Genomic DNA, 23,759 nt, shown 5'->3' on the forward strand with positions numbered 1-23,759 from the left:
ATTGGGCATGTCATGGCCTACATTGTGAGCGAGTTTCAGCTGGATCAGAGGTGTCCCGAATCTGGGCTGAATCCGGGCTGCGACGTATTGAGTGTCGATTATTTGCACATTTTGACCTGCCGAGGTCAAACGGGGTCACATATCGAAAAGCGGTTTTCAAGGAAAGTTACTACGGCCTATGGGCTACCCGATGATATGCTTTGATTTGGAATTCGGTCAATCCATCTACTCGAAAACTGCTGTGCAAGTGTATTTTCGACATAGCCCACAAATGACCTTAGGTCATCGCATGACCTTGAGAGGTCAAATGAGTGTTGGGAAAGTAAGATTAGATGCTGGCGAGTCGATTGGTGCCATTTTTAGCGCTCTAGCTCTACTGGGTGGGCCACAATCTGCTGTGCAAATTTGGGCCACGTGACCTTTGCTGACCTCTGTAGGTCAAACGGCTCGGAGTGCCACCGAATGACTTGGACTGTGGATTGGGCATGTCTTGGCCTACATTGTGAGCGAGTTTCAGCTGGATCGGAGGTGTCCCGAATCTGGGCTGAATCCGGGCTGCGACGTATTGAGTGTCGATTATTTGCACATTTTGACCTGCCGAGGTCAAACGGGGTCACATATCGAAAAGCGGTTTTCAAGGAAAGTTACTACGGCCTATGGGCTACCCGATGATGTGCTTTGATTTGGAATTCGGTCAATCCATCTACTCGAAAACTGCTGTGCAAGTGTATTTTCGACATAGCCCACAAATGACCTTAGGTCATCGCATGACCTTGAGAGGTCAAATGAGTGTTGGGAAAGTAAGATTAGATGCTGGCGAGTCGATTGGTGCCATTTTTAGCGCTCTAGCTCTAATGGGTGGGCCACAATCTGCTGTGCAAATTTGGGCCACGTGACCTTTGCTGACCTCTGTAGGTCAAACGGCTGGGAGTGCCACCGAATGACTTGGACTGTGGATTGGGCATGTCATGGCCTACATTGTGTGCGAGTTTCAGCTTGATCGGAGGTGTCCCGAATCTGGGCTGAATCCGGGCTGCGACGTATTGAGTGTCGATTATTTGCACATTTTGACCTGCCGAGGTCAAACGGGGTCACATATCGAAAAGCGGTTTTCAAGGAAAGTTACTACGGCCTATGGGCTACCCGATGATGTGCTTTGATTTGGAATTCGGTCAATCCATCTACTCGAAAACTGCTGTGCAAATGTATTTTCGACATAGCCCACAAATGACCTTAGGTCATCGCATGACCTTGAGAGGTCAAATGAGTGTTGGGAAAGTAAGATTAGATGCTGGCGAGTCGATTGGTGCCATTTTTAGCGCTCTAGCTCTACTGGGTGGGCCACAATCTGCTGTGCAAATTTGGGCCACGTGACCTTTGCTGACCTCTGTAGGTCAAACGGCTGGGAGTGCCACCGAATGACTTGGACTGTGGATTGGGCATGTCATGGCCTACATTGTGTGCGAGTTTCAGCTTGATCGGAGGTGTCCCGAATCTGGGCTGAATCCGGGCTGAGACGTATTGAGTGTCGATTATTTGCACATTTTGACCTGCCGAGGTCAAACGGGGTCACATATCGAAAAGCGGTTTTCAAGGAAAGTTACTACGGCCTATGGGCTACCCGATGATATGCTTTGATTTGGAATTCGGTCAATCCATCTACTCGAAAACTGCTGTGCAAGTGTATTTTCGACATAGCCCACAAATGACCTTAGGTCATCGCATGACCTTGAGAGGTCAAATGAGTGTTGGGAAAGTAAGATTAGATGCTGGCGAGTCGATTGGTGCCATTTTTAGCGCTCTAGCTCTACTGGGTGGGCCACAATCTGCTGTGCAAATTTGGGCCACGTGACCTTTGCTGACCTCTGTAGGTCAAACGGCTCGGAGTGCCACCGAATGACTTGGACTGTGGATTGGGCATGTCTTGGCCTACATTGTGAGCGAGTTTCAGCTGGATCGGAGGTGTCCCGAATCTGGGCTGAATCCGGGCTGCGACGTATTGAGTGTCGATTATTTGCACATTTTGACCTGCCGAGGTCAAACGGGGTCACATATCGAAAAGCGGTTTTCAAGGAAAGTTACTACGGCCTATGGGCTACCCGATGATGTGCTTTGATTTGGAATTCGGTCAATCCATCTACTCGAAAACTGCTGTGCAAGTGTATTTTCGACATAGCCCACAAATGACCTTAGGTCATCGCATGACCTTGAGAGGTCAAATGAGTGTTGGGAAAGTAAGATTAGATGCTGGCGAGTCGATTGGTGCCATTTTTAGCGCTCTAGCTCTAATGGGTGGGCCACAATCTGCTGTGCAAATTTGGGCCACGTGACCTTTGCTGACCTCTGTAGGTCAAACGGCTGGGAGTGCCACCGAATGACTTGGACTGTGGATTGGGCATGTCATGGCCTACATTGTGTGCGAGTTTCAGCTTGATCGGAGGTGTCCCGAATCTGGGCTGAATCCGGGCTGCGACGTATTGAGTGTCGATTATTTGCACATTTTGACCTGCCGAGGTCAAACGGGGTCACATATCGAAAAGCGGTTTTCAAGGAAAGTTACTACGGCCTATGGGCTACCCGATGATGTGCTTTGATTTGGAATTCGGTCAATCCATCTACTCGAAAACTGCTGTGCAAATGTATTTTCGACATAGCCCACAAATGACCTTAGGTCATCGCATGACCTTGAGAGGTCAAATGAGTGTTGGGAAAGTAAGATTAGATGCTGGCGAGTCGATTGGTGCCATTTTTAGCGCTCTAGCTCTACTGGGTGGGCCACAATCTGCTGTGCAAATTTGGGCCACGTGACCTTTGCTGACCTCTGTAGGTCAAACGGCTGGGAGTGCCACCGAATGACTTGGACTGTGGATTGGGCATGTCATGGCCTACATTGTGTGCGAGTTTCAGCTTGATCGGAGGTGTCCCGAATCTGGGCTGAATCCGGGCTGAATCTGGGCTGAATATGGGCTGTCTTGATCAACATACTTTTCTAGAACTGAAATTTGATACCTACACTTAATAGTTTAGGAGCAATTCAATCTTCGGTCATTTCATTTGTCCGCAATCCCCTTGAACTGGCAGTGCACCAGTTTTTTTTTATATGGAACACTGAACAACTTATTTATCTTGTCAGCGTTTCCCACCAAATAAGCACCAAATAAGATAAACCACAGTAGTTGGAGCATTTCCAATCCAACCTCACACCGCCTCACACCACAGTGTATATAAATACCTCACACTATCGCTGCTGTCTGCTGACGGGATGACCAAGGCCGACGGTCGTCAAGCTAGATGTAAGTGAATCCTAATCTATAATCTAAGATTCGGAATCAGGTGAGCCCCTACGATTTGGACCAAACTTGGTCAGTGGATAGTACGTAACGTCCTGATTACGATGCACCCAAAATCTAAGCTTGGCCTGCCATATTTACGAAGTTACGGATGTTTGAATTTCAAGGTCATTCGGGAGAGCCCCTGCGATTTCCGTCAAAATTTGTGTACGGACACTCTAGATGCTCCTTATTACGAATATCACAAAATATAAGCTCGGCCCGCCATATTTACGAAGTTACGGAGGTTTGAATTTCAAGGTCATTTGGGTGAGCCCCTGCGATTTCCGTCAAATTTGGTATACGGACATATTACATCCTCCTCATTACAAATATCATAAAAGTTAAGCTCGGCCCGCCATATTTTTCAAGTTACGGAGTCACAAAGTTACGGAATTTCAAGGTCATTCGGAGAGCCCCTCCGATTTTCGTCAAAATTTGTATGCGGACACATTACATGCTCCTCATTACGAATATCGTAAAAGCTAAGCTCGGCCCGCACTATTTCAAAAGTTAGAGATGTTTGAATTTCAGTGAGTTTCAAACGTCAGTAACTTTTGAAATAGTGCGGGCCGAGCTTAGCTTTTACGATATTCGTAATGAGGAGCATGTAATGTGTCCGCATACAAATTTTGACGAAAATCGGAGGGGCTCTCCGAATGACCTTGAAATTCCGTGACTTTGTGACTCCGTAACTTGAAAAATATGGCGGGCCGAGCTTAACTTTTATGATATTTGTAATGAGGGGGATGTAATATGTCCGTATACCAATTTCGACGGAAATCGCAGGGGCTCACCCAAATGACCTTGAAATTCAAACCTCCGTAACTTCGTAAATATGGCGGGCCGAGCTTAAATTTTGTGATATTCGTAATGAGGAGCATCTAGAGTGTCCGTACACAAATTTTGACGGAAATCGTAGGGGCTCTCCCGAATGACCTTGAAATTCAAACATCCGTAACTTCGTAAATATGGCGGGCCGAGCTTAGATTTTGGGTGCATCGTAATCAGGACGTTACGTACTATCCACTGACCAAGTTTGGTCCAAATCGTAGGGGCTCACCTGATTCCGAATCTTAGATTATAGATTAGGATTCACTTACATCTAACTTGACGACCGTACATTTCTGGGGCTAATAACGGGCCGTGATTGGTGCTAATGTACGGATGGTCCTGCTCGCAGTAGTGCGTGCGGGTAAAGAACAGGCTCACCTCTGGTAAGCGGCTTGCAGCAGTTTGATCTTTTGAATGATCTTTTGATGGTTTCAGTTTGTAGGGGAGCAGCTCAGAGCTGGGGCTGAATTTTTCAAGATTCTTACAGATAACTCTTAAGCAAGTATCTACGCATTGAAGAGGGTAAGTTTGCTCCATTTAGTAGAGGGTTTTGTAGTTGAAAAAGTACTATAGAGATGTAGGATAGGGAGCACCAGGGAAGCATGTGTTCCTCCCATTAAAGGAAATAGTTCACTTTCCTGAAATTAGTATTTTGCTATGGATTTATGTTTTTTTATGCTCAAAATGATCAGAAAATAAAACAAAACGTTTTTGTAAAAAGAATTATTTTCTATATTTTAGTATAAGAAGAACTATATTCTATATAAAATAATGTTTGACGCGGAAGCTTATTACGCGTTGACCAATTATATTGCGTAGGACAAACCCATCGGCTGTAAGCAGCATTCTGATTGGCTGACGATGACGTGACTGCATTCCTCAGCAAGGCACGCATTCCTCTGCAAGGCACTCTTTTCGGAACGAAAAATGGAATATCTTTGTCTAGGGTGATCGTTGGGCCGTAAAAGCTTCTGATTTGTGCTAGTCTCAGCGCAAGCAACAAAACTGCTATTCCAGTTCCAAACCCCATGTTAAAAGTGAACTATTTCCTTTAAGTTGCTTGCTCCAGTCAGCATCGACTGCCTTGCCTGCCTCAAAGAAGAATTTCTGGTAAGCTGAACTGGTCATAAGGCGTCTGGTTCACCATAAAATATTATGGAATATTATTCCATGACACATGTGTAGTGGGCATCAATATCATTGGCCGGAGGAAGGGACGGAGCTTCCCAAACATGATGTCGCCGCAGGTGTAAAGTACTAGATCAGTCTGTCAATGTATTGGCCAACGCATCCTGAAAGAGAGAACACTGTCAGGATGCGGTCAACATAACTGGCTGCTTAGGACATTACATCTCTCCTCTGCCCAAGGAGGTCTGGACTGACCAATGTACCTACACTGTAAAGAGTGAACGGAAAGCTCAGTCTGCTCAAGTCTGCTTACCCCACACGGATACAGCTGACTTTTCGGCCGACTAGCTAACAAACACGAAGGTCGGAACACAAGAAAAAAGTAACACGATAAAGTAACAGGACCTTACACCTCTCCTCTGCCCTATGGTGATCTCGACTGAGCGATGTACCTACATACCTTGCACCTAAACGGTTAACAGAAAGAAATAAAAAGATACAAAAAAGTGTCAATGCATGAATATGTAACCGTGCGGGACACGTTACAGCAACAAACAACAATCGCACTTCGTATGTGTAACATGAGATAGTGCTCCGTGGTGCCGTGCGCGAGCCAGTCCTGCCGGATTCACTGCACATACTCGCGGAGGTACACCGGGGCCCGCGTCACCCGTTCGGACCGGCGCTGCCGACCGAGTCCGGGTGTTGTCGTTGTCGCATCGCGCGACCCACCCTCTCCGGCGGCAGTCGACTCGTTCGCGCCGGCCTCCGTGCGGTGTCCGGCCCCGTCGGCATCGGCGCTGTCCGACGTCAGGGCTCCAGTAGCGCCGGTGACACTCTGGCCGGGCTCCGGAGGCCGAGCGACGGCATCACCACTCACTGGGTCATGCAGGTCTGGCCAGTGCTCGTCTCCTGTGCGATGGTCCATCGGATACCGCTGTTTCCTGTACCGGGTAGCGTCTGACGGATCGAGACACACCTTCTTGAGGCGCTGCGCATCTCTTGTGATTGTCTTCTGGCCTCGGCTGGCCGTGATTTGCGTGCCGAGGACCTTGATGACCTGATATGGTGAAGGATCATACCAGGGCTTTTGCTTTGTTGCCGTTTGCCGCAGAAGGACTGTGTCGCCTACAGCGATGTTGTGTGCTCGAACGTTTGACTTGCCGTCTTTGTAGTGCTTCTGAGAGGCCTTAGCAGCGTTGTGTGCTGCTTCCAGTGGACTGCCATGCGTTGGCCAAGCTGGATTTGGCAGTCTGACCTTGTATGGTCTGTTGAACAGGACCTCCGCCGGTGGCTTACCGGTGCTGCTGTGTGGGGTGGCTCTGTACTGTCGCAGCATCTTGTACATCTCCTGCATCGGGTTCTTATCTTCGATCACGGACGTGTGCCATGATTTTTTCAGGATCTTCATGAAGTTTTCGGCCAGCCCATTGGCCTCCGGATCCTCCGGGCTCACCTTGCGGTGCTTGCAGCCCGCCCAACGCAGGTACGTTTGAAAGTCATGTCCGTTAAACGGAGGCCCGCCGTCCGTTTTCAGCGTTTCCGGGAATCCATGCGTGGAAAACACCTTGTCCAGGACCGGTATCACCGCTTCTCCACTGGTGCCGCGCGTTAGCTCCACCACCGGGTACCGAGAGTACTCGTCGATCAGCACGAGCAAGTACTCCCCATTGCTTGGCAGTGGGCCCCAAAAGTCCGCGTCGAGATGCTGCCAAGCGTGATCCGGAAGTGGGGACGGTTGCAGGGGGTCCCGTCGAGTGGTCGGTGTCGACGCCTGGCACCCCAGGCACCGAGAGATTTTCTGTTCAACTTTCTTGTCCATCCCCGGAAACCAGACCTTGGAGCGAAGTAGTCTCTTGCACTTCACCACCCCTTGATGACCTTCATGTGCGAGGTCAACAACGACATCTTGGAGACTTCCAGACCCAGGGTACAGTTCGACGTCAGGAATGAAGAGTCGGTCCTGCTTGAGAATGACACCTCTGGCGTACATCAGCTCCGGGAAGACCCCGCGGAACGGAACCAGGTCGGGGTCTTGGTCGAGGCTCCCCCGCTGTATGCATGTGACCAGCTTCCGTGCGGTGCCGTCGCCCTGCGTGGCAGTCTGGACGGTTTTCAAGTCTACGGCGTCTGGGAGATCGCTGGTGATCAACGTGCTGATGCACACCTCATCTTCTCCCTCCAGATCCATGTCATGACGTTCTGCGTCGCTGTAACGGTGGAGAGGCTTCGGGTGCCGCGAAGCGAAGTCACAGGGATTGTTTGTCCCTGGGAGGTGGTGGGCGGTGAAGGTGTACTCCTGGACCTTTAGTCTGTGGCGCTCTACGCGTGCGTTACCGCGTCGCCCACCGTTGTAGATCGCCAGAAGGGGCCTGTGGTCTGTGAAGGTCTCGAACTTGATCCCGAGGAGGTAATGGCGGTGGTAGTTGATGCCCCATGCCTGCGCAAGCGACTCCTTTTCAAACTGCGAGTAGTTTTTCTCCGCTGGAGTGAGGGACCTGCTGGCATGGTCGATTGGGACCCACGTGCCGTCCGGCAGCTCTTGAAACAAGCTTGAGGCGATGCCATTCGGCCCCGCGTCGGCCACATGCTTGGTCGGCAGGGATGGATCGAACGCCCTCAGCGCCGTGTCGCTCGTCATAGCCTGCAGGACCTCTTGATAGGAGGCTTCACACTCTGTGCTCCACAAGAACTTGCGGCCCTTGTGCGTCAGCTCTCTCAGTGGTTGGGTGGCTTGAGCATACGCGCGTTCGCTGTCAAACATGAACTTCGCGTTGAACTGGCATGCTTGCAGGAAGCTCTTGACATCATCGACCGAAGACGGGCGTCCTGCCCCCTTGATGGCCTGAACCTTTTTGGGGTCGGCGGACATGCCGGAGGCCGAGAACACCCATCCGAACCAGGTAACCGAAGTTGTTCCGAACGTACACTTCTCTCGTCGTAGCGTCAGTCCGCACTCTTCCAGCCTGGTGAGGCACTGGTCCAGGTTGGACAGATGCTCTTCTGGTGTGTTTCCCCAGACCAGGATGTTGTCATGGATTGAAACACACCCAGGGAGGCCATGGAGAGCTTGGCTGATGCGTTCGTGGAACAGATCTGGTGCGGGGCTGGGGCCGAAGAACAGGACCTTGAAGCGGTGGAGTCCCTCGTGTGTTCTGAACGTCGAGACGTGTCGCGATTCCTTTGCAAGACTGACTTGGTGGAAGCCGTGGTTCATGTCCATCTCACTGAACCTTGTTGCTCCTCTGAGTTGGTGCCTCATCTCTTGTACAGTGAGAACATGCTTCCTGGTGGTGCGCAGGGCCTTATTGGCCGCCCTCATGTCGACGTTCATGCGGATTTGACCTTGCTCTCTCTTTTCTGTGATTACCACGTTCGAGATCCACTGAGAGTCTTGGTCTGGTGGGACGTCCTCTATCTTGTCTGCCTCTCTCAGCTCTTGAAGATGCTGACTGAGCCTCTCTTGGTATGCCAGGGGCACACCTCGGTAAGGTGCGGAGACCGGAGTGACCGTGTTGTCCACGTGGAAACGTGCTGGTGGTCCCCGCAGAAGCCCCACTCCTTCGAAGACTGGCTGATGTCTGGTGAGGAGTTGTTCGACTCTCTTCTTTTCATCTTCTGGGACTTCTTCTGGTACCGCGCTGGCTGTCGCTACGGTGACCCCCGCCTCTCGCAGGGAGCTGGTGATCCCCGCCACTTGTTCGCACCTCTCCTTCTCACCGTCAGGGAGATGGTCTGGTCCTTCGCTGGTGGTCGTGGCGGTGAAACTTGGCTCTCGTGAAGAACTGGGGCTCTTTGCTCTCTGCCTTGCCGTCCCTCCGTCTTGCCGGATCTGGAGGATGCCGAGGTGCTTTGCATCACGGTCTCCGAGCAACGGTTCGACCTGATGTCCCTCAACAACATAGACCGTCGTGTCGACCGCTGCGCCACCCCTGCTGCGTAGTGTGGTGTGGAATTGACCGCGAACCTGCAGATGCTCGTTGGTGCCATAGGGCCGGAACCGGATGGACGTCTTTTCAAGGCACCCCATGCTTGTGTCGAATAGGTGGTGGGGAAGAAGAGTCCTACTACAGCCAGAGTCCACATAGAAGGTGAGTGTCACATCATTCACCTGAACAGGTACCTGATTGCTGGCCTCGGCTTGCACGTGTCCCACTACCACTACTCTTCCAACCTCCTCCCCGTCGTACTCATATGCGACTCGACGGACCCCACTGTTGGCACCAGGGCAGTTGGAGGAGCCGGCGAAGTGGTTCTTTTTCTTACACACCACACACGTTTTGCCGTTGGCGGGGCACTTCCCCAGTCCATGAGGTCTGTAGTGCGCGGGGCAGTTGGGACACTTGGACGATATCCCCGTAGCGCTGCCCTTGGTCCCAGGTGTAGCTGTTGGTGCCCTATTGCTGTATTTGCCCGGTTGCTTTCCAGACATCATTCGGGCCACCAGTGCTTCAACCTCCTCTTCGCTGACAACTTGTCTTACTGGCTCTTCTGACTTGATCACACCTGAGGACCGACGTGACTGCTCGTAACTGGTTGCAGTCCGTAGCAGGGTGGAATAGTCCATGTCTTTTGCTAGGGCTTCCTGCCTCAACTTCTCATCAGAAGTGCCATAGATGTAGGCGTCCTTTTTGGCTCTAGCTAACGTGTAACTCACCGTATCCAGTTGACACTTCTGAGCTAGTGAGTCAACTTCTTGCGCGAATTCAGTGACACTCTTGGTGCCTTGTTTCACATGCATTAGCTTATACATGGCCATGGTGAGGTTTACATGTTGTGCACAGCTGGCTCTGATTTTTAAGTGCGCTGTCTTCACACTGTCTTTGGGAGTCTCATCACCATCTTCATGCACCACCCCCGCGCCCTTAGCGAACTTCCTGAACTCTCGTCCGCCCCAGAGCAGGAGCAGGTTCAGCTTCTGGTCCTCTGTGATGCCACTGATTGAATCAGCAAGCAGCTTGTGTTCCTCATACCACTCTTCAAACCTGTCGAGGAACTGACTTGGGTCTGTGCCGAGGTCACAGACTCTGCCGGCCTTGGCCAGGGCGGCATCAACACCAGTAGCCATCTTGAGGCCACCTCGTCACCTCGTCGCCAATGTAAAGTACTAGATCAGTCTGTCAATGTATTGGCCAACGCATCCTGAAAGAGAGAACACTGTCAGGATGCGGTCAACATAACTGGCTGCTTAGGACATTACAGCAGGGTATTTTGCTGCAGAATGGCAGGACAGTTTTTGTGATAGTTTGAGTTCAAATTAAGGTTGAATTCAGTAACATGTTTCATCTTCCTGCTTCTTTTTTAAAATTATTTTAGCTTAATCTCATTTTTTAAGGTATGGCGAATAGACAATAGTGGTTCAGAATAACTAAGTAACACAAAATTCATGAGAATATCAGCTACAATAAAATTGTAACATATTTGAAACTTTTGCCATGCTTTTCTATGCTCCTGCTCTGTGTTCTACTAATCCTGAGTTGTGAGTAAAAGTAGGTACCTACTGATTTTTCATCATGTGACATGTGCTGTCAGTTTTGCTATGCATGAGTTTTCCTTGCTGGCCTTTCTTGGCCTCCACCATCATTTGAACCACACAGACCATATGAATTTGAACAATGAGAAGCCAAGAAACACTAGCAGGCTGGCAGCCTCCTGATGGAAAATAGAAATGGTGGTGAAACAGGCTCCTTAGGTGTAGGCTGAGGCCGTAGTGTCAATAACATAGTAGGTACCGTAAGGTGGGGCTATTTGAGACAGTGGGGCTATTTGAGACAGTATTTAAAATTGTTATAAAATAAAAACCGTTTGAAATTTATGCTTAATTTTTGCTCAGGCGATTTACTGCTCCATTCCACACCTCCCTGAGCAAAAATATCACATAAAAATCAAACGCTCTTCATTTTATATCGATTTTAAATACTGTCTCAAATAGCCCCACTGTCTCAAATAGCCCCACTTTACGGTATGCATTGTATGCATGCTGGTGCTATTTCAATTATTTGGGCTTTGTAGCTTGTATAAGTCAGACTGAAGGCATCTCTAGGAGTAGGGTAGGATATCAGGCAAGGCTGTACCCAAGGACATGCCACCAGATTAAAGGATTGATTAAAAAGTAGATGTGTCTCCTCTCTCAATTCCCTCTGATCTATGCTCTGGACTTTCTCCTCATCCCTTCACATTCCAGGTTTGATTGTCACAAGCATCCATTGCAAGAATGCAGTGCCAATTCGTCATGAGGCTGAGTGGGTCTGACTTCTAACTCCTAACATGGTGCCATGCATGACTGCTATGCTGGCACATTGCTCATGAAAGTAATTGCAAGTCATTGGCCAGGGAAAATTGGCCTTTTCTTGCAGTGTTACACATCAAAAATTAACATTTCTAAATTAAATTTTGTGAATTAATTCTGGCCTTGCCTGGTGTGGGCTGGTGCTGATTTCCAGTCTGGTTGGTGATGGTGTGGGTTGCTGTCTGCTGAAGACTGGTCACACCAGCTGGTGGGTGTTGACTCTGTTACCATGCTTTGCAGTCTGCAGGCTCCTCCTCAGGAGCATGCTCACATGCATTGGGGCTTGGGCTGACCTTACGTGCAGTTAAGTGGTCTGCCCTCGCTGTGGGCACACCATGGTGGCTGTCCAGACCAGACCAGTGTCCTCTTTAATTGTTCCTGACAGTGTCCTCCAATTCTAGCATCCTTTCACCTCCGAACTAATCTCATTGGACCAAAATAGCTTAACTCAGCAGTAAAGTGTCCCCACACTCCACCAATCAGGGTGCTAGCTGGAACAGCGCTAATCCCAGCGACCCTGCGTCCAGCGAAGGCTCCCTGGCTGCTGTCAACTTCTTAGTAGGCGCCGATCGAGGAAACATCAAGGCCTTTTCTTCTCTATCTTTATTCTGCAAAACACAGTACTGAATTAAGACGAGAGTTAAGACTGGCGGAGCTCTAAAAAATGGCAAAATAAAGCATTCAGACCAGGTTCTCTGCTGGAGAGGGTAATATGTTTCTGTGCAGGGTATTTGCGGACCAGGGGCCCGGCTGGTAACATAAGTTATTTAATACCTCATCCATGGCGGTACCGTTTGACCCGCTCTAAATGAGGACGTCCAAGTGCAGCTGTACTCTGCACATAGAATAGACGATCCGCCGCGTCGCCCGCGTGCCATGCGGCCGGTATGTAGACGTCACCGACAGTGCGGGGGTCTCGGCCTGTGAGGCGCGCTCAGCCGAGGAGGTGGCGTGATGCGAACAGCTGTGGGAGGCGTGTCCTTTTGACGAATGGCTCCTCGCGAGCATATCGTAAACCCAGGCAGAGGTGCTGACTAGCGAGACGTCGGGGGCGGTCGGAGACCGTTCTCAGAATGCTGAGTCTGGGGTTTACAGGTTTGCATATGTCATGCTTACGGTTTCTGATGTCATGGTGACGGCTTCTAACGTGTAATGCCCTCATGTCCCGCACATGGAGGAATGGCTGCTCAATGAATTGACTTGCACAGGACGTTATGCACATTCTCCCCGCTGTCAAAAGGTGAACATTTTAGCGGCTTGCTTCGGTGAGCAAAGCTTTTGTTCGTTGAACAAAATAAGTTTTGTTCGTAGGCAGTCCTGATCCTCGAACCAACCAATTGGCCATTTGAGTCGTGTCGTCTTTTTTCCTCCTGCCCTTTGCCTAGTAAAGATTTTGATTTGGTCAGTGAAATGATTAAATAGGCCGTTTTCGTATGGCGACCCACGCTCAGCGCTTTGCACCTCCAATGAGTCCGGGGTCGAAGTTCGGCTATCTCCTGGACAGTATCCACGCCCCTGAGTGCAGTGCCCCGTGTTTGGATAGCGGCCTCTGGCTCTGCTCGCCGGCTCAGTCGCGCACCACGCGGTCGTCGGTGACAGTCGCCGGCTCTGCTCGCGCTGGGAGGCATCGTTGGTAAGGACCGCCGTGCTCCGATCGACTCCGAGGGTCCGGTTTCCAGACTGGGTGCGCCTGTTTACAATGGCCGTGCATCTGTACAGTCGGGTGTAACATAGCGCCGTAATGCCGCGGGCAGTGGTTGAATTCCAGACTCCGTGGGCCTTAGTGCTCCGATTCTAGCTCGGATGTACCGTTGGCGTGCCTAAAGTCAGGCCAGGTAGCATTTTGTTGGTCTCTGTAGGCACGTTCGTAAGCCGCTGAGTTTATTGCCGGCTCTAAAGGTAAAGGCCATCTCGAAAATTTCACATTAGGTCAAGGTCACTACCTGACCGAAGAGTGTAATAGTGAACTGAACGTCAGTTGATTTATCACTCATATTCAGATGAAAACACGACAGTGAAGATCATGTCTTCAGAAAGGCCTTATTAAATATTTGGGCAGTAAACGGTTTCTGGACCTTCATGAAGTTGGACGTCGCATTGACTCCAATGTGTGCTTTGGAGATTTCGAATGTCCCAATTTCCAACCAGGTAGCCAATAACGACTACTAAAGCGATTTTGAGACTGTTTAGAATGAACTTTGTCATTTGTGCAAAGAGAAATGGATGAAGCTCCATCCATTGACTTCCTCTTCAGTTACGAAATCATAAAGCAGTCTTCCCCGCAGTAGCTGACGCCTGACTGACATCAGCCGAGCACCTGTCCACTACCCTTACTTCCACCACCTCTACCACTCTCAGCAGCCTCTTGTGCCCCTGCTTTTACAGACAGGATGGCGCCGATGCCGCCGACGCCCACAGTACCGCCGTCGGAGCCGAATGGACTGCGACGCCGCAGCCGCACCCTCTCGAGCCACTCGCTGGATCCGGCCGACTTTGTGCGTCCCGACCTGCCGTCCAAGTGCAAATGGAAGCCGGGAGCGCCCGCCTCTGACAGCCCGCACAGCAAGTGCCCCGTGTGAGTACATTGTGCGCCGGGGAGAGGGGGGGGGGGGCTGTCTCGTGAGCTGAGCGCTATACAGTCGAGATAGTAGAGTCGCAGCTGTACAGAACTGACCCAATTGTGATATATGACATCATCCGTAACAGGTCTGAGTTGTGGATTTTCGCCCTTATCGGGCGCTTTGTTCCCAAGGCATGAATGAATTTGACCTTTTTTAAGATTTATTCATGATTTCCTGGACCGAACTGGCCATACGTGTCATATAATTTGCTCATTTTTTCGATGGACAGCCGATCGGTAATGTTTTTTCCAAGTGGAAAACTACATTCATATCCAGACCATCTATGCCAGACCAATTGGCAGTGGAAATGTACCACTTGGCACCGGCAACACCGTAAAGCTCCGTTACGTCACATACACTGGTTGTCATTGCCTAACTCACAATGTATACAATATAAACCAGACTTCCTCAATGTCTCACCATTCACCGCTGAGCAGTTTAAATGTTGGAGCAATGTAGGACAGCGGTATTTATTGGAATCGCTAGTCTGTTCATTTGTTAACGCTCCTTCATAAACAATATGTAACTCTGACGCTTACATGTTTTGATAACGGCCCCGAGCTTATCCCACCACTCGTATGATGTGTCACTTTCTATTCATGTGGAATACCATCTGTTTTTCAGCCGAGATGAGGTTAAGATCATGCCGAACATCTTACACCAGATCGGCCGAACACCAATGGTGCGGCTGAACAAAATCCCGCAGAGCCTCGGTATCAAGTGCGAAGTCTGTGAGTTATCTGCTTGATTTTAGATTTTAGTGGCATTTTAGTCGTGTTCTATCATTGTAGAACATATGGTGCCGCTTTGCTGGATTTTTGCTAGAAACTCTTATGTAAAGGCTGCATTTTTAGCCGCCTTATGTTGGCATTAATACCGAGCACGCTGCTCTTTTCTCAAGTTACACTTATATCAACGCTGCTGGATTTTCCGTAGCGTAATTGACGCTTCAGGCTAAATATGTATTCAGCAACTAGACTAGCCCAGCGAGTGATGAAACCGTGTAGTTTGTTTCCGTCCTTCTGCGTATTACCCTTTGCACGTTCCCCGGAGAGTAACCCGGCCTTTTTTCCGTCCCACATTGCGACAGTGGTCAAATGCGAGTTCTTCAACGCCGGAGGTAGTGTCAAGGACCGTATCGCCCTGAGAATGGTCGAGGATGCCGAGAGAGACGGCCTCATCAAGGCCGGCTCGACACTCATCGAGCCCACCTCGGGCAACACAGGTGCGGACGGGCGGGGGGGGGGGGCGGTTGTGGGCGCGTGGGACTACGGTGACACGCTGACAGCTGCCGTGACGGGTACTGTAAAGGATATGACGGCAGGACCGACAAGCACGCCCAGGTGTGCGCTGTCACTGTCTGTTTAGTGTTTAGTGATATGAGGCTTGAACTGGTAGTGTTGCTGTATGTACATGGAACATAATGATTTTATGAAATATGTTTATTTTATGGATTGTTTTAGGGGGGATAGCATACAATAAACGTACCGTAATGCTTCAATGCTTTATTGCTACCGTTTTATCTGTATTATTCACTTTATATGTCATTTGCACCTGTCAAGCGTCGAAACTGATCTGAATGAGAGTTTAGAATGCCTGTCCATTTAAATCAGTTTTGCAACATAATGCGATATTTTACCCGCACCTGCCCGGAGCTGCCCGCTCACGGCTTTATTTCACGTGCCCCTCCCCTCCCCCAGGAATCGGTCTAGCGCTGGCCGCTGCCGTCAAGGGCTACCGCGCCATCATCGTGATGCCGGAGAAAATGTCCAACGAGAAGGTGGCAGTGCTGCGCGCGCTGGGAGCAGAGATTGTCCGCACGCCGACCTCCGCCTCGTGGGACGCTCCTGAGAGCCACATCTCGGTGGCACAGCGGCTGCAGAAGGAGATACCGGACGCCATTATTTTGGATCAGTACCGCAACCCGGGCAACCCGCTGGCTCACTATGATACCACCGCGGAGGAGATTCTGCACCAGTGCGACAGACGTGTCGATATGGTGGTGCTCGGTGAGGAGATTCAGTGGATTTGTCGGGAGTGGGGCCGTTCTTAAAAATCGCTTGGGACTGATTTAGAATATGTTATTAGACTCCTCTATGATAAAAACATTGCTGGAATGTCGAATGATGCTATTTTATGCCGCCCTTTTTGCGTGTTCGCTCTAACTTTGTTAGATATTTGTGGTTTTCGCAAGCTCCCACCCGGTAATCGCCCACTGAACCCACATCAGCTGACGAGGTCAGATGCTCCTACCACGACTACAGGTGCCATGCTCCTCTTCCTGTCATATTATTGACTGTTGTGCAGTCTCCCGGCCACATCCCGTGTTGTTAACCATGCCGTTTTCCTACCACAGTTCTCACCCCTGGCACGTCTGCATCGTTTCCCCACTACCCCCTGCTAACTCCGCTGTCCCATTCCCCTCCCCCAGGCGCCGGTACCTGCGGCACCGTGTCCGGGGTGGGCCGTAAGATGCGCGACGCCGGCGTCAACTGCACAGTGGTCGGTGTCGACCCGCATGGCTCGATCCTGGCGCACGAGCCGGACGAGGTGGTCGAGGGACAGTTCTATGAGGTGGAGGGCATCGGATACGACTTCTACCCTACGGTGCTCGGTGAGTGCAGCTGTTTGTTGTTCAGTGTTTGGTAATGGGGGTCCATTCGATGTCCTCAAGGTGTTACGAAGGCGCAGGTAGTAGTAAGTACCGGGATGGTGTCTGCTTTCACCCAGTAATCGTTCACAGGGTTTTGAAGTATCTGAAACTGGGATGAACCGCAGGTCTGAATTACCGCGCACGTCCTGTAATTTGTTTTGTGAGTGGTCTGGCGCATTGACATTCAGTGTTTGCTGCAAGGACCATCTCAGTTTTTGTGCTGACAACTGAGAAAGTGGAAGAATAATATATTTACCTTACTTTGTCTCTCCCTGACATTGGATTTCTATTTCGCTGTTTAATTCGGTGAATGTATATTAGTTATGCCTTGTTTCCGAAGCCCGTCCGCTGATCGCCGCTGTTTCGTTTTCAGACAAGTCCGTGATAGACAAATGGATCAAGTGTGGGGACAAGGAATCCCTGCTGATGTGCCGCCGTCTGATCCGGGAGGAGGGACTGCTGTGCGGCGGCAGCAGCGGCTCGGCCGTCTGGTCAGCAATGCAGGTACCTGACCGGATGGTCCCTCATTCCCTCTCCTTTTCGTAATTCTCGTTTAGGGAAATGTGGGTGTCAGCACTACTAGGCTAGACGAGGCGGTGAAGTAGCGTATTTACTCTACTCGGTAAACCAGTATCTGGACAAACAGCTGGTATAAGGCGTCATGATATACTGTTCATTATAAGGTAGGCAAGGAAGCTCTGCTCGAACCGAGGGAGAATCATGACCATCACTGGCAAGTCTTTTTGCACGTTTCTCTTCCTCGTTGGTCTTCGATGTATCGTGTGCTATCACCCGTCACTGTAGTTTTGCCCATTCAAGCGATACTGAGTTCCCACCCTTTCCCCCATCCACGTAGCTGGCCAAGGACCTGCCGGCCTCGGCGCGGGTAGTGGTCATTCTACCCGACAGCGTGCGGAACTACATGACAAAGTTCGTCGACGACGACTGGATGGCGGAGCGCCAGTTCACTGACGGCACAGTCAGTGCCGATAAGGATACCTGGTGAGAGAGCGAGAGAGAGAGAGAGAGAGAGAGAGAGAGAGAGAGAGAGAGAGAGAGAGAGAGAGAGAGAGAGAGAGAGAGAGAGAGAGACCTGAGGAGGGCTTAGGACGCTGTGGATGATTCAAAGGTACCGGGGAAGGAAGGCGCGGGCTGCTAGGTGGTAAGGGGTACATGCTGAGGACGTGGCTGAACTAAGGTATGTTTGGGGAATGGGCGAGACGAAAGTGGTGTGGTTAACATTCGTTTCTGTGGTAACCGGGAGGTCTTTATTGGTGTGATGTGTCTAACAAGAATATATTGAACGCTATGCCGAACTTGATGCAGTTTTTATATTTAAATATGGTGATATTAACGACGATACGATTTACTGATTTGATTTACTACTAAACACTAAATTTGGGTGACAATCAAGTATTTCTAAGTAAGATTTGGTTCTATAAAGCACGGCTGGCATGCGATTCATCTGTTTTGAGTGCGGAATTATTTCGGTCAGATGCGAGGAAAATGGTCACAGTTACACTGAACAACCACATTACAAACAGATTTTGTATTGAGCGTCTGTTCCAACTCCGCCTCTGTCAGAAAGTTTTGAGCTGCAATATTACGCATAATTTCAGCGCAAGTTACTGCGCATAGGCTAATGTTGAAAAAAATCGTGTTTGTTGCATTTGACATTGACTACATACACGTATGTCACTCTAAACCTCCTTTTAGGAACCCTTTCAAACAAAGAGCGCGCTTAGTGTGTCACCGTACGTTTACGCAATACGCATCTGCTGGTGTGGCGAAAACGCACGCGTGCACAAGCCCGACCATTCTAAATTATGCGTCTCTCTGAAATGTCTTAATCATTACGTTGGACAGTGGAATTATGATCTTTTTATTTCGAATGAGTTGACAGCTGGTCCAGTTTTTCGTTTTTTCTTCCGTTTTAAAAAGTTACCTCATTGTGGAAGCAATTAAACCAGACCAGAGGCGTGCTTTCATCGTTAATGGTGTTGTAATGGTGCTTTGTATCTTTTCCATGAAGTCCATTCGGCACTTTCCGTTAGTCTGGTGCATTTTACCCCTTGTTTCAGCCGTTTAGGTGAGGATCTGTTATGTGCCTGTTCACGGGGTGGTATATCTGATAAACTCGCACGCGGCGTCTTACCCACGGACCGCGTAATAATGCTCCGTACCATCTGACCCATTGTGTCGGTACTGTAGTCTGACCCACCCCGTCTGCCCGGCCGCGCCGCGCTGCGGAGTCTAGCTGGTAAGCCAGTCTGGGTCGCACCGCCAACCCGCCTGTCCGCAGCTTGGCCAGTTTTACTTCGCTCTGCTGGTCATGACTTGAGGCACCCTTGAGCACCCCTAGTTACCACGCTGCCAGCCGCGGCCATGGCTTATTTGCACATACCAGCCACCGGGTGGCGCGAGCATACATAGCGGGGCTTTGATTAATGCACGCTCAGCAGACTGGCTGCACAGCGCACTGCTTATTGACAGGCTGTGAATAGCAACCCAAACACAGCTTACACGCTGTAACCCTAGAGTATATTTTAGTAATTTTGGGGAAATGATAAAAGCTGATAAGCGAGAGACATGGTGGTCATAATATTGGGGGCATAATGCATTTCAATATTTTGTGCGTAATGCATTTCAGTATCTTTTATGGCATGTTATTTGTTTTACATATTTTTAGCGTTTCTATCATATTTGTGAACTTTATTTAAGTCTTCTTTTTATTTTTCTATCGCTTAGTTCGTTACTTATTTTTGTGTACTATGGGTTGTGGCCATTGCCTTTTCACGTAAAGTCATAACATCCCTTCCCCTGCCAAGTCCATAGTCATTCAAAAGCGGCACGTGGACTCCTCTATTGACGCGACGGTCTGGTCGGTCTGCTCTCTGTGGTATCGTGTCACAGGCAGGCTGATAGGTCTCACCCCAGACGTAAATGGCTGACTGAGGCCACTTATCATTTCTGACTGCTTCCTGCCAACCCTCAACTGGCGACCACTGACCGTCAACTAGCGAGCCCTGACAAACGATCCCTGGCCACCGACCCTTGACCACCAGCCACTGATCGCTAACCTCTTATCCCTCCAACCCCGCCAGGTGGTCGAACCTGAAGGTGTCTCTGCTCGACGTGGCGGCGCCGATGACGGTTCTGCCCAGCGTCAGCTGCCAGGACGCCATCGACATAATGAACGGAGAGGGATTCGACCAGTTGCCCGTCGTGGACCAGGCCGGGTAAGTCGCAGTCGCACACTGCTCTGCTGATAGGCTGATAACGTGTCGGATCGGTACGCGATGGTTTGATCAGCTTCCTGTCGTGTACCAGCGTGGGTAAGTCGCAGTCGCCACGGCCGGTCACACTGCTTCGAACGGGTGCCACGATGGGTTGCTTGTTCGACTAGCTGTGCAGTGCAGCGTGGTAGACTAGTCGGGTGGGTGTGCGCCGATGTTTTCTTGCTACTCTTGGCTCCCCGCTGTTCTTCAGTCAGGTATGCATAAACATAGCATGCATCGATATGATCTCGTGTATTGTATGCTCCTGTCGAGCGCAATATAGAAACGTCAGATGGACTTCTGACTTGATTTACGAGTATGTGTCGTATGTTGATGTGCCGTATCAGTTCATCGTGAGGCCTCGGTAGTCGGTGGAGTGCCTCCGTAACGACGTCAGTGGTGTAGCGTCAGAACTGATAATGGTGACGTGTCTGATGCGTTTCCCGGCAGAGAGGTGCGTGGCATGGTGACACTCGGATCCCTGATGGCGAATATCGTCAGTCGGCGGGTCGAGCCGTCATCCACCGTCGATCAGGTAATACACGAAACGATTCTGTCGTCGGCTTTCCTTTAATTAAACATGTTAGAAACAAAACAGCTAGACGTACCGTAGCGCTTATAGATCTAGTGTGTAGTCTGCTCTCGGCTGCCACCTCTGGATGGTTAGCGTTTTGCACTACTTTCTGCCAATTGTCAGGTTTGATGTCCTGGTATAAATTATGATGTCTCCTGACGGGTGTACTGTTATCTTATTCTGTCAGTATTCCATACACAAATTTACTTGTCGTTACTTCGCAGTACTTGTCTTTGAGCCTGTTATTTCGCTGTTTCAGGTGCTGTACAGCCAGTTCCATAAGGTGCCGCTGGACAAGACACTGGGCACGCTGTCCCGTATTCTGCAGAAGGACCATTTCGCGCTGATCGTGCACGACCAGAAGCTATGTGAGTATATCACCGCCACCGCTTTTGTGTGATGGCCCTCCTGACTGACTACAGTTGCTTGAGCCATCAGGCTACCCTAACAACAAGCTCTATATAAACCAGTAAAACGCCTTTTGGGCGAAGAACGAGCGAGCGAGATAGTGAGCCCTGCACGTGCGGAAGGGCGAGAGGGTGCTTCCAACGGGCTTGCGCAAAGCACCCTTCTAACTGGTCGCTAGCGGTGTGCCAAATTTGAACGCAATCGGCCCAGCCGTTCCTGAGATCTGGAAGCGGCATTCTGCACGTGCGCACGTGCAAACGGGGTCCAAAATGACTTTTGCACGGCATCCTACTAACTGGTCCCCAACCGTGTACCAAATTTGAGCGCAATCGGCCCAGCCGTTCTCGAGATCTGGAAACGCCCCCTGCACGTGCGCACGTGCAGTAGCACCCTAACCGCAACACATGGGAATGCATTGCCTGGTGAGTGCCTACCTGTATGCCAAGTTTCAGCGAAATCGCCCCAGTAATTACCGAGTTACGGAAATGGGAACAAATCTGCCACCTCTTATTGTTGTATTTTGCACGTGCACTGGGGGTGACCCACATGCATCGAGAGTATCCTATTTTGGGTAGAAGGGATGCTGCTACCCTACAAAAATTACCGCAAGTCAATCGCTCAAGCGGCTGCTGAGATATCAGCCTCTCAAAATCACTACTTTTGCAAAACAGCTTGAACACCCTTGACTTTTCACGTGGCACGTGCCACGACGGTCACTGAGATGTATCAAAAGTAGTCAATTACGGGGTAGAAGGGATGGAGCTACCCAACAAAAAAGACCGCAGGCCAATCGGTCCAGCGGTTGCTGAGATATAAGCCTCTCAAAAGCGTTACAGGCCGGGCCGGGCCGGGCCGGGCCGCTCATACTGAGATTTTTGCGTTATATTGAAAAGACTCACTTCGCTCGCTGCGCTCGCTCGCTCGTAATAACCAATGGCTGATCCGTTCTATGCTTGAATTTATTATATTGAAATTTAGATGCTTGGGTTATAATGGAAAACACGCGTATACTTTGTAGTTTGATCATTTTTGAAATGTCATTTAGGTAATATTTTGTCGTGAGCTGAAAGCCTGCTGTGATGAGTGACGAGCTTCGGCAGCCATATGTGGGGGTGAGGGTGAATCATATCGCTGAGCGCGAGACGCGTAATTCCGTCCTTTGACTGATGAGTGATGAACTGCTAAGAATGAACCATCATTTCAGAAGACCAAGTGCTAATCGGAACTCTTACGCCATTCTAAGTGACCAGGGAGCGACTGGGCCTCGTGCCTTACCCGAGAATCTAGCCCGGATGGCTGCATCTCGAGGCAGGGAACTTGCCCCTAGACCAGACTGCTCCGCTGAATGCGTGTGGTCCCCCTGCACGCCATCGCGTTGTCCGCTGACTCCCTCTCTGTCCCTATCCGACAGACGTGGGCAAGAACAGCATGGAGACCAAGCAGGTGATCATCGGTATCGTCACTCAGATCGACCTTCTCAGCTTCATCATGGCTGGAGAGGAGGAGCGAGCCAAGTCGTCGGGAGCGACTCAGTGAGTGGCCAAGTTAACCACTGGCCAGTACCACAGTGCGGCACCGTAGGAGCAACATCTGCTCCGCGGAGCGTCGCTGCAGCCATGTCCTATGATATTATTTCGGCCATGTGCAAAATGGAGCCCATCTGACCTTTCTGTCAGATGGGCTGGCTAAACGGGTTGGGTCACTCAGCGACCAGGCTGGCCAGTTGAAAATGGCTGCTTGAGAAACACGAGAAGGGCTGTGTGTGCTGTCTTTTTCAGGCAACGAGTGACTTTTATGTGCTCGCACGCGCCGTTTGACTGGCCGCTACGCGTTTGTATGCACCCTAGCCGCTCTTAGAGCGTCAGCCATTTTCAGAATTTCACTTGGACACGTGTATTGGTGCCATACATTGTTGTTACCACTCTGCTCAAGTTAAATTGCGGCTTCTTTTGGGCGGGGGACGGGCACCGAGTTTTGGGACCTTGGTTTTGAGAAGTTTTGATGCCGCTGGTCAGTGCAGCCCTCGTACAGCAGGTCGCCTTAGCGACAATATGGGAGCACCGTGCATACTAAGCTACATTTTTCTTTTGTTGCTACGTCAATTTAGCGCATATTTCGAGCTAGGCGCTGTCCATGTTGTTACTCGTTTTAGATCCGAATTTTATTCCTACCTTAAATAACTGGAGACGCTCAGTTTTGGTTTATTCTCAGAGTATTTACGCAGTGTGTTTGTAAGCGTTGTCTCAATTTGTGCCACAACTGGAATCTATGCACCTTTGTGCACCTTCTCTGACAATAAACCATGACATCGTGGGACACTGGTCTTTGCCGTTGATGAACGCTGAATCAAGTAGAACTAGGGGTGCCCTCCTGATCGTGTCGATGTGCGTCCATTGAAAGAGCGTTGGCATCTCATCGCTCCCCAATTATTCCAAAAGAAGCCAAAGTGAATATATTTCTCATAACCGGCTGCGACTCATCCCGCTCCTGGCACAGCTTGGCTGCGGCTGATCCGGAGTCAACCGTCGACTTCCCTAGTCAGTGGTCGAGTATTCCCCAGTCTTCCCCAGTCAGTGGTTCTGAATCGAGCCAGGGCTCTCCCCACCGCACCGGGAGTCGGAAATCAATCGACTTTGGGAAGGAAT

General features: G+C 50.2%; 1 protein-coding gene across 6 annotated transcripts; it reads left to right on the plus strand.

The window, feature by feature from the left end:
* The first annotated feature begins 4,494 nt into the window (after window positions 1–4,494).
* Window positions 4,495–23,430, plus strand: LOC122379200 (cystathionine beta-synthase-like). 6 transcript variants are annotated; one of them, XM_043361192.1, is made up of 14 exons: window positions 4,708–4,779; window positions 5,215–5,273; window positions 13,966–14,155; window positions 14,826–14,932; window positions 15,292–15,426; window positions 15,902–16,210; window positions 16,633–16,815; window positions 17,228–17,358; window positions 17,711–17,856; window positions 18,758–18,760; window positions 19,959–20,093; window positions 20,583–20,667; window positions 20,966–21,074; window positions 22,526–23,430. In XM_043361192.1, the coding sequence occupies exons 3-14, from the start codon at window positions 13,971–13,973 to the stop codon at window positions 22,648–22,650; spliced, it is 1,653 nt and encodes a 550-aa protein (XP_043217127.1). In that variant the 5' UTR covers window positions 4,708–4,779; window positions 5,215–5,273; window positions 13,966–13,970; the 3' UTR covers window positions 22,651–23,430. The 6 variants fall into 6 exon arrangements, with proteins under 6 accessions (XP_043217130.1, XP_043217125.1, XP_043217127.1 ...); XM_043361190.1 differs by lacking the exons at window positions 4,708–4,779; window positions 5,215–5,273 and adding an exon at window positions 4,565–4,685; XM_043361194.1 differs by lacking the exon at window positions 18,758–18,760 and having other exon boundaries at window positions 4,709–4,779.
* Window positions 23,431–23,759: the final 329 nt, after the last annotated feature.

This window comes from Amphibalanus amphitrite, unplaced genomic scaffold, assembly GCF_019059575.1.
Source record: "Amphibalanus amphitrite isolate SeventyFive unplaced genomic scaffold, NRLGWU_Aamphi_draft 000073F_arrow, whole genome shotgun sequence".
Lineage (NCBI taxonomy): Eukaryota > Metazoa > Arthropoda > Thecostraca > Balanomorpha > Balanidae > Amphibalanus > Amphibalanus amphitrite.

What these genes read in the sequence shown, in the direction of transcription:
- LOC122379200 (XM_043361190.1), top strand. Translation starts at nt 13,971, where the DNA reads ATGGCGCCGATGCCGCCGACGCCCACAGTACCGCCGTCGGAGCCGAAT. An exon ending in CCCGTCGTGGACCAGGCCGG is followed by an intron (nt 20,094 to 20,582) that starts GTAAGTCGCAGT and finishes GTTTCCCGGCAG; the next exon opens with AGAGGTGCGTGGCATGGTGA. An exon ending in CGTGCACGACCAGAAGCTAT is followed by an intron (nt 21,075 to 22,525) that starts GTGAGTATATCA and finishes CCTATCCGACAG; the next exon opens with ACGTGGGCAAGAACAGCATG.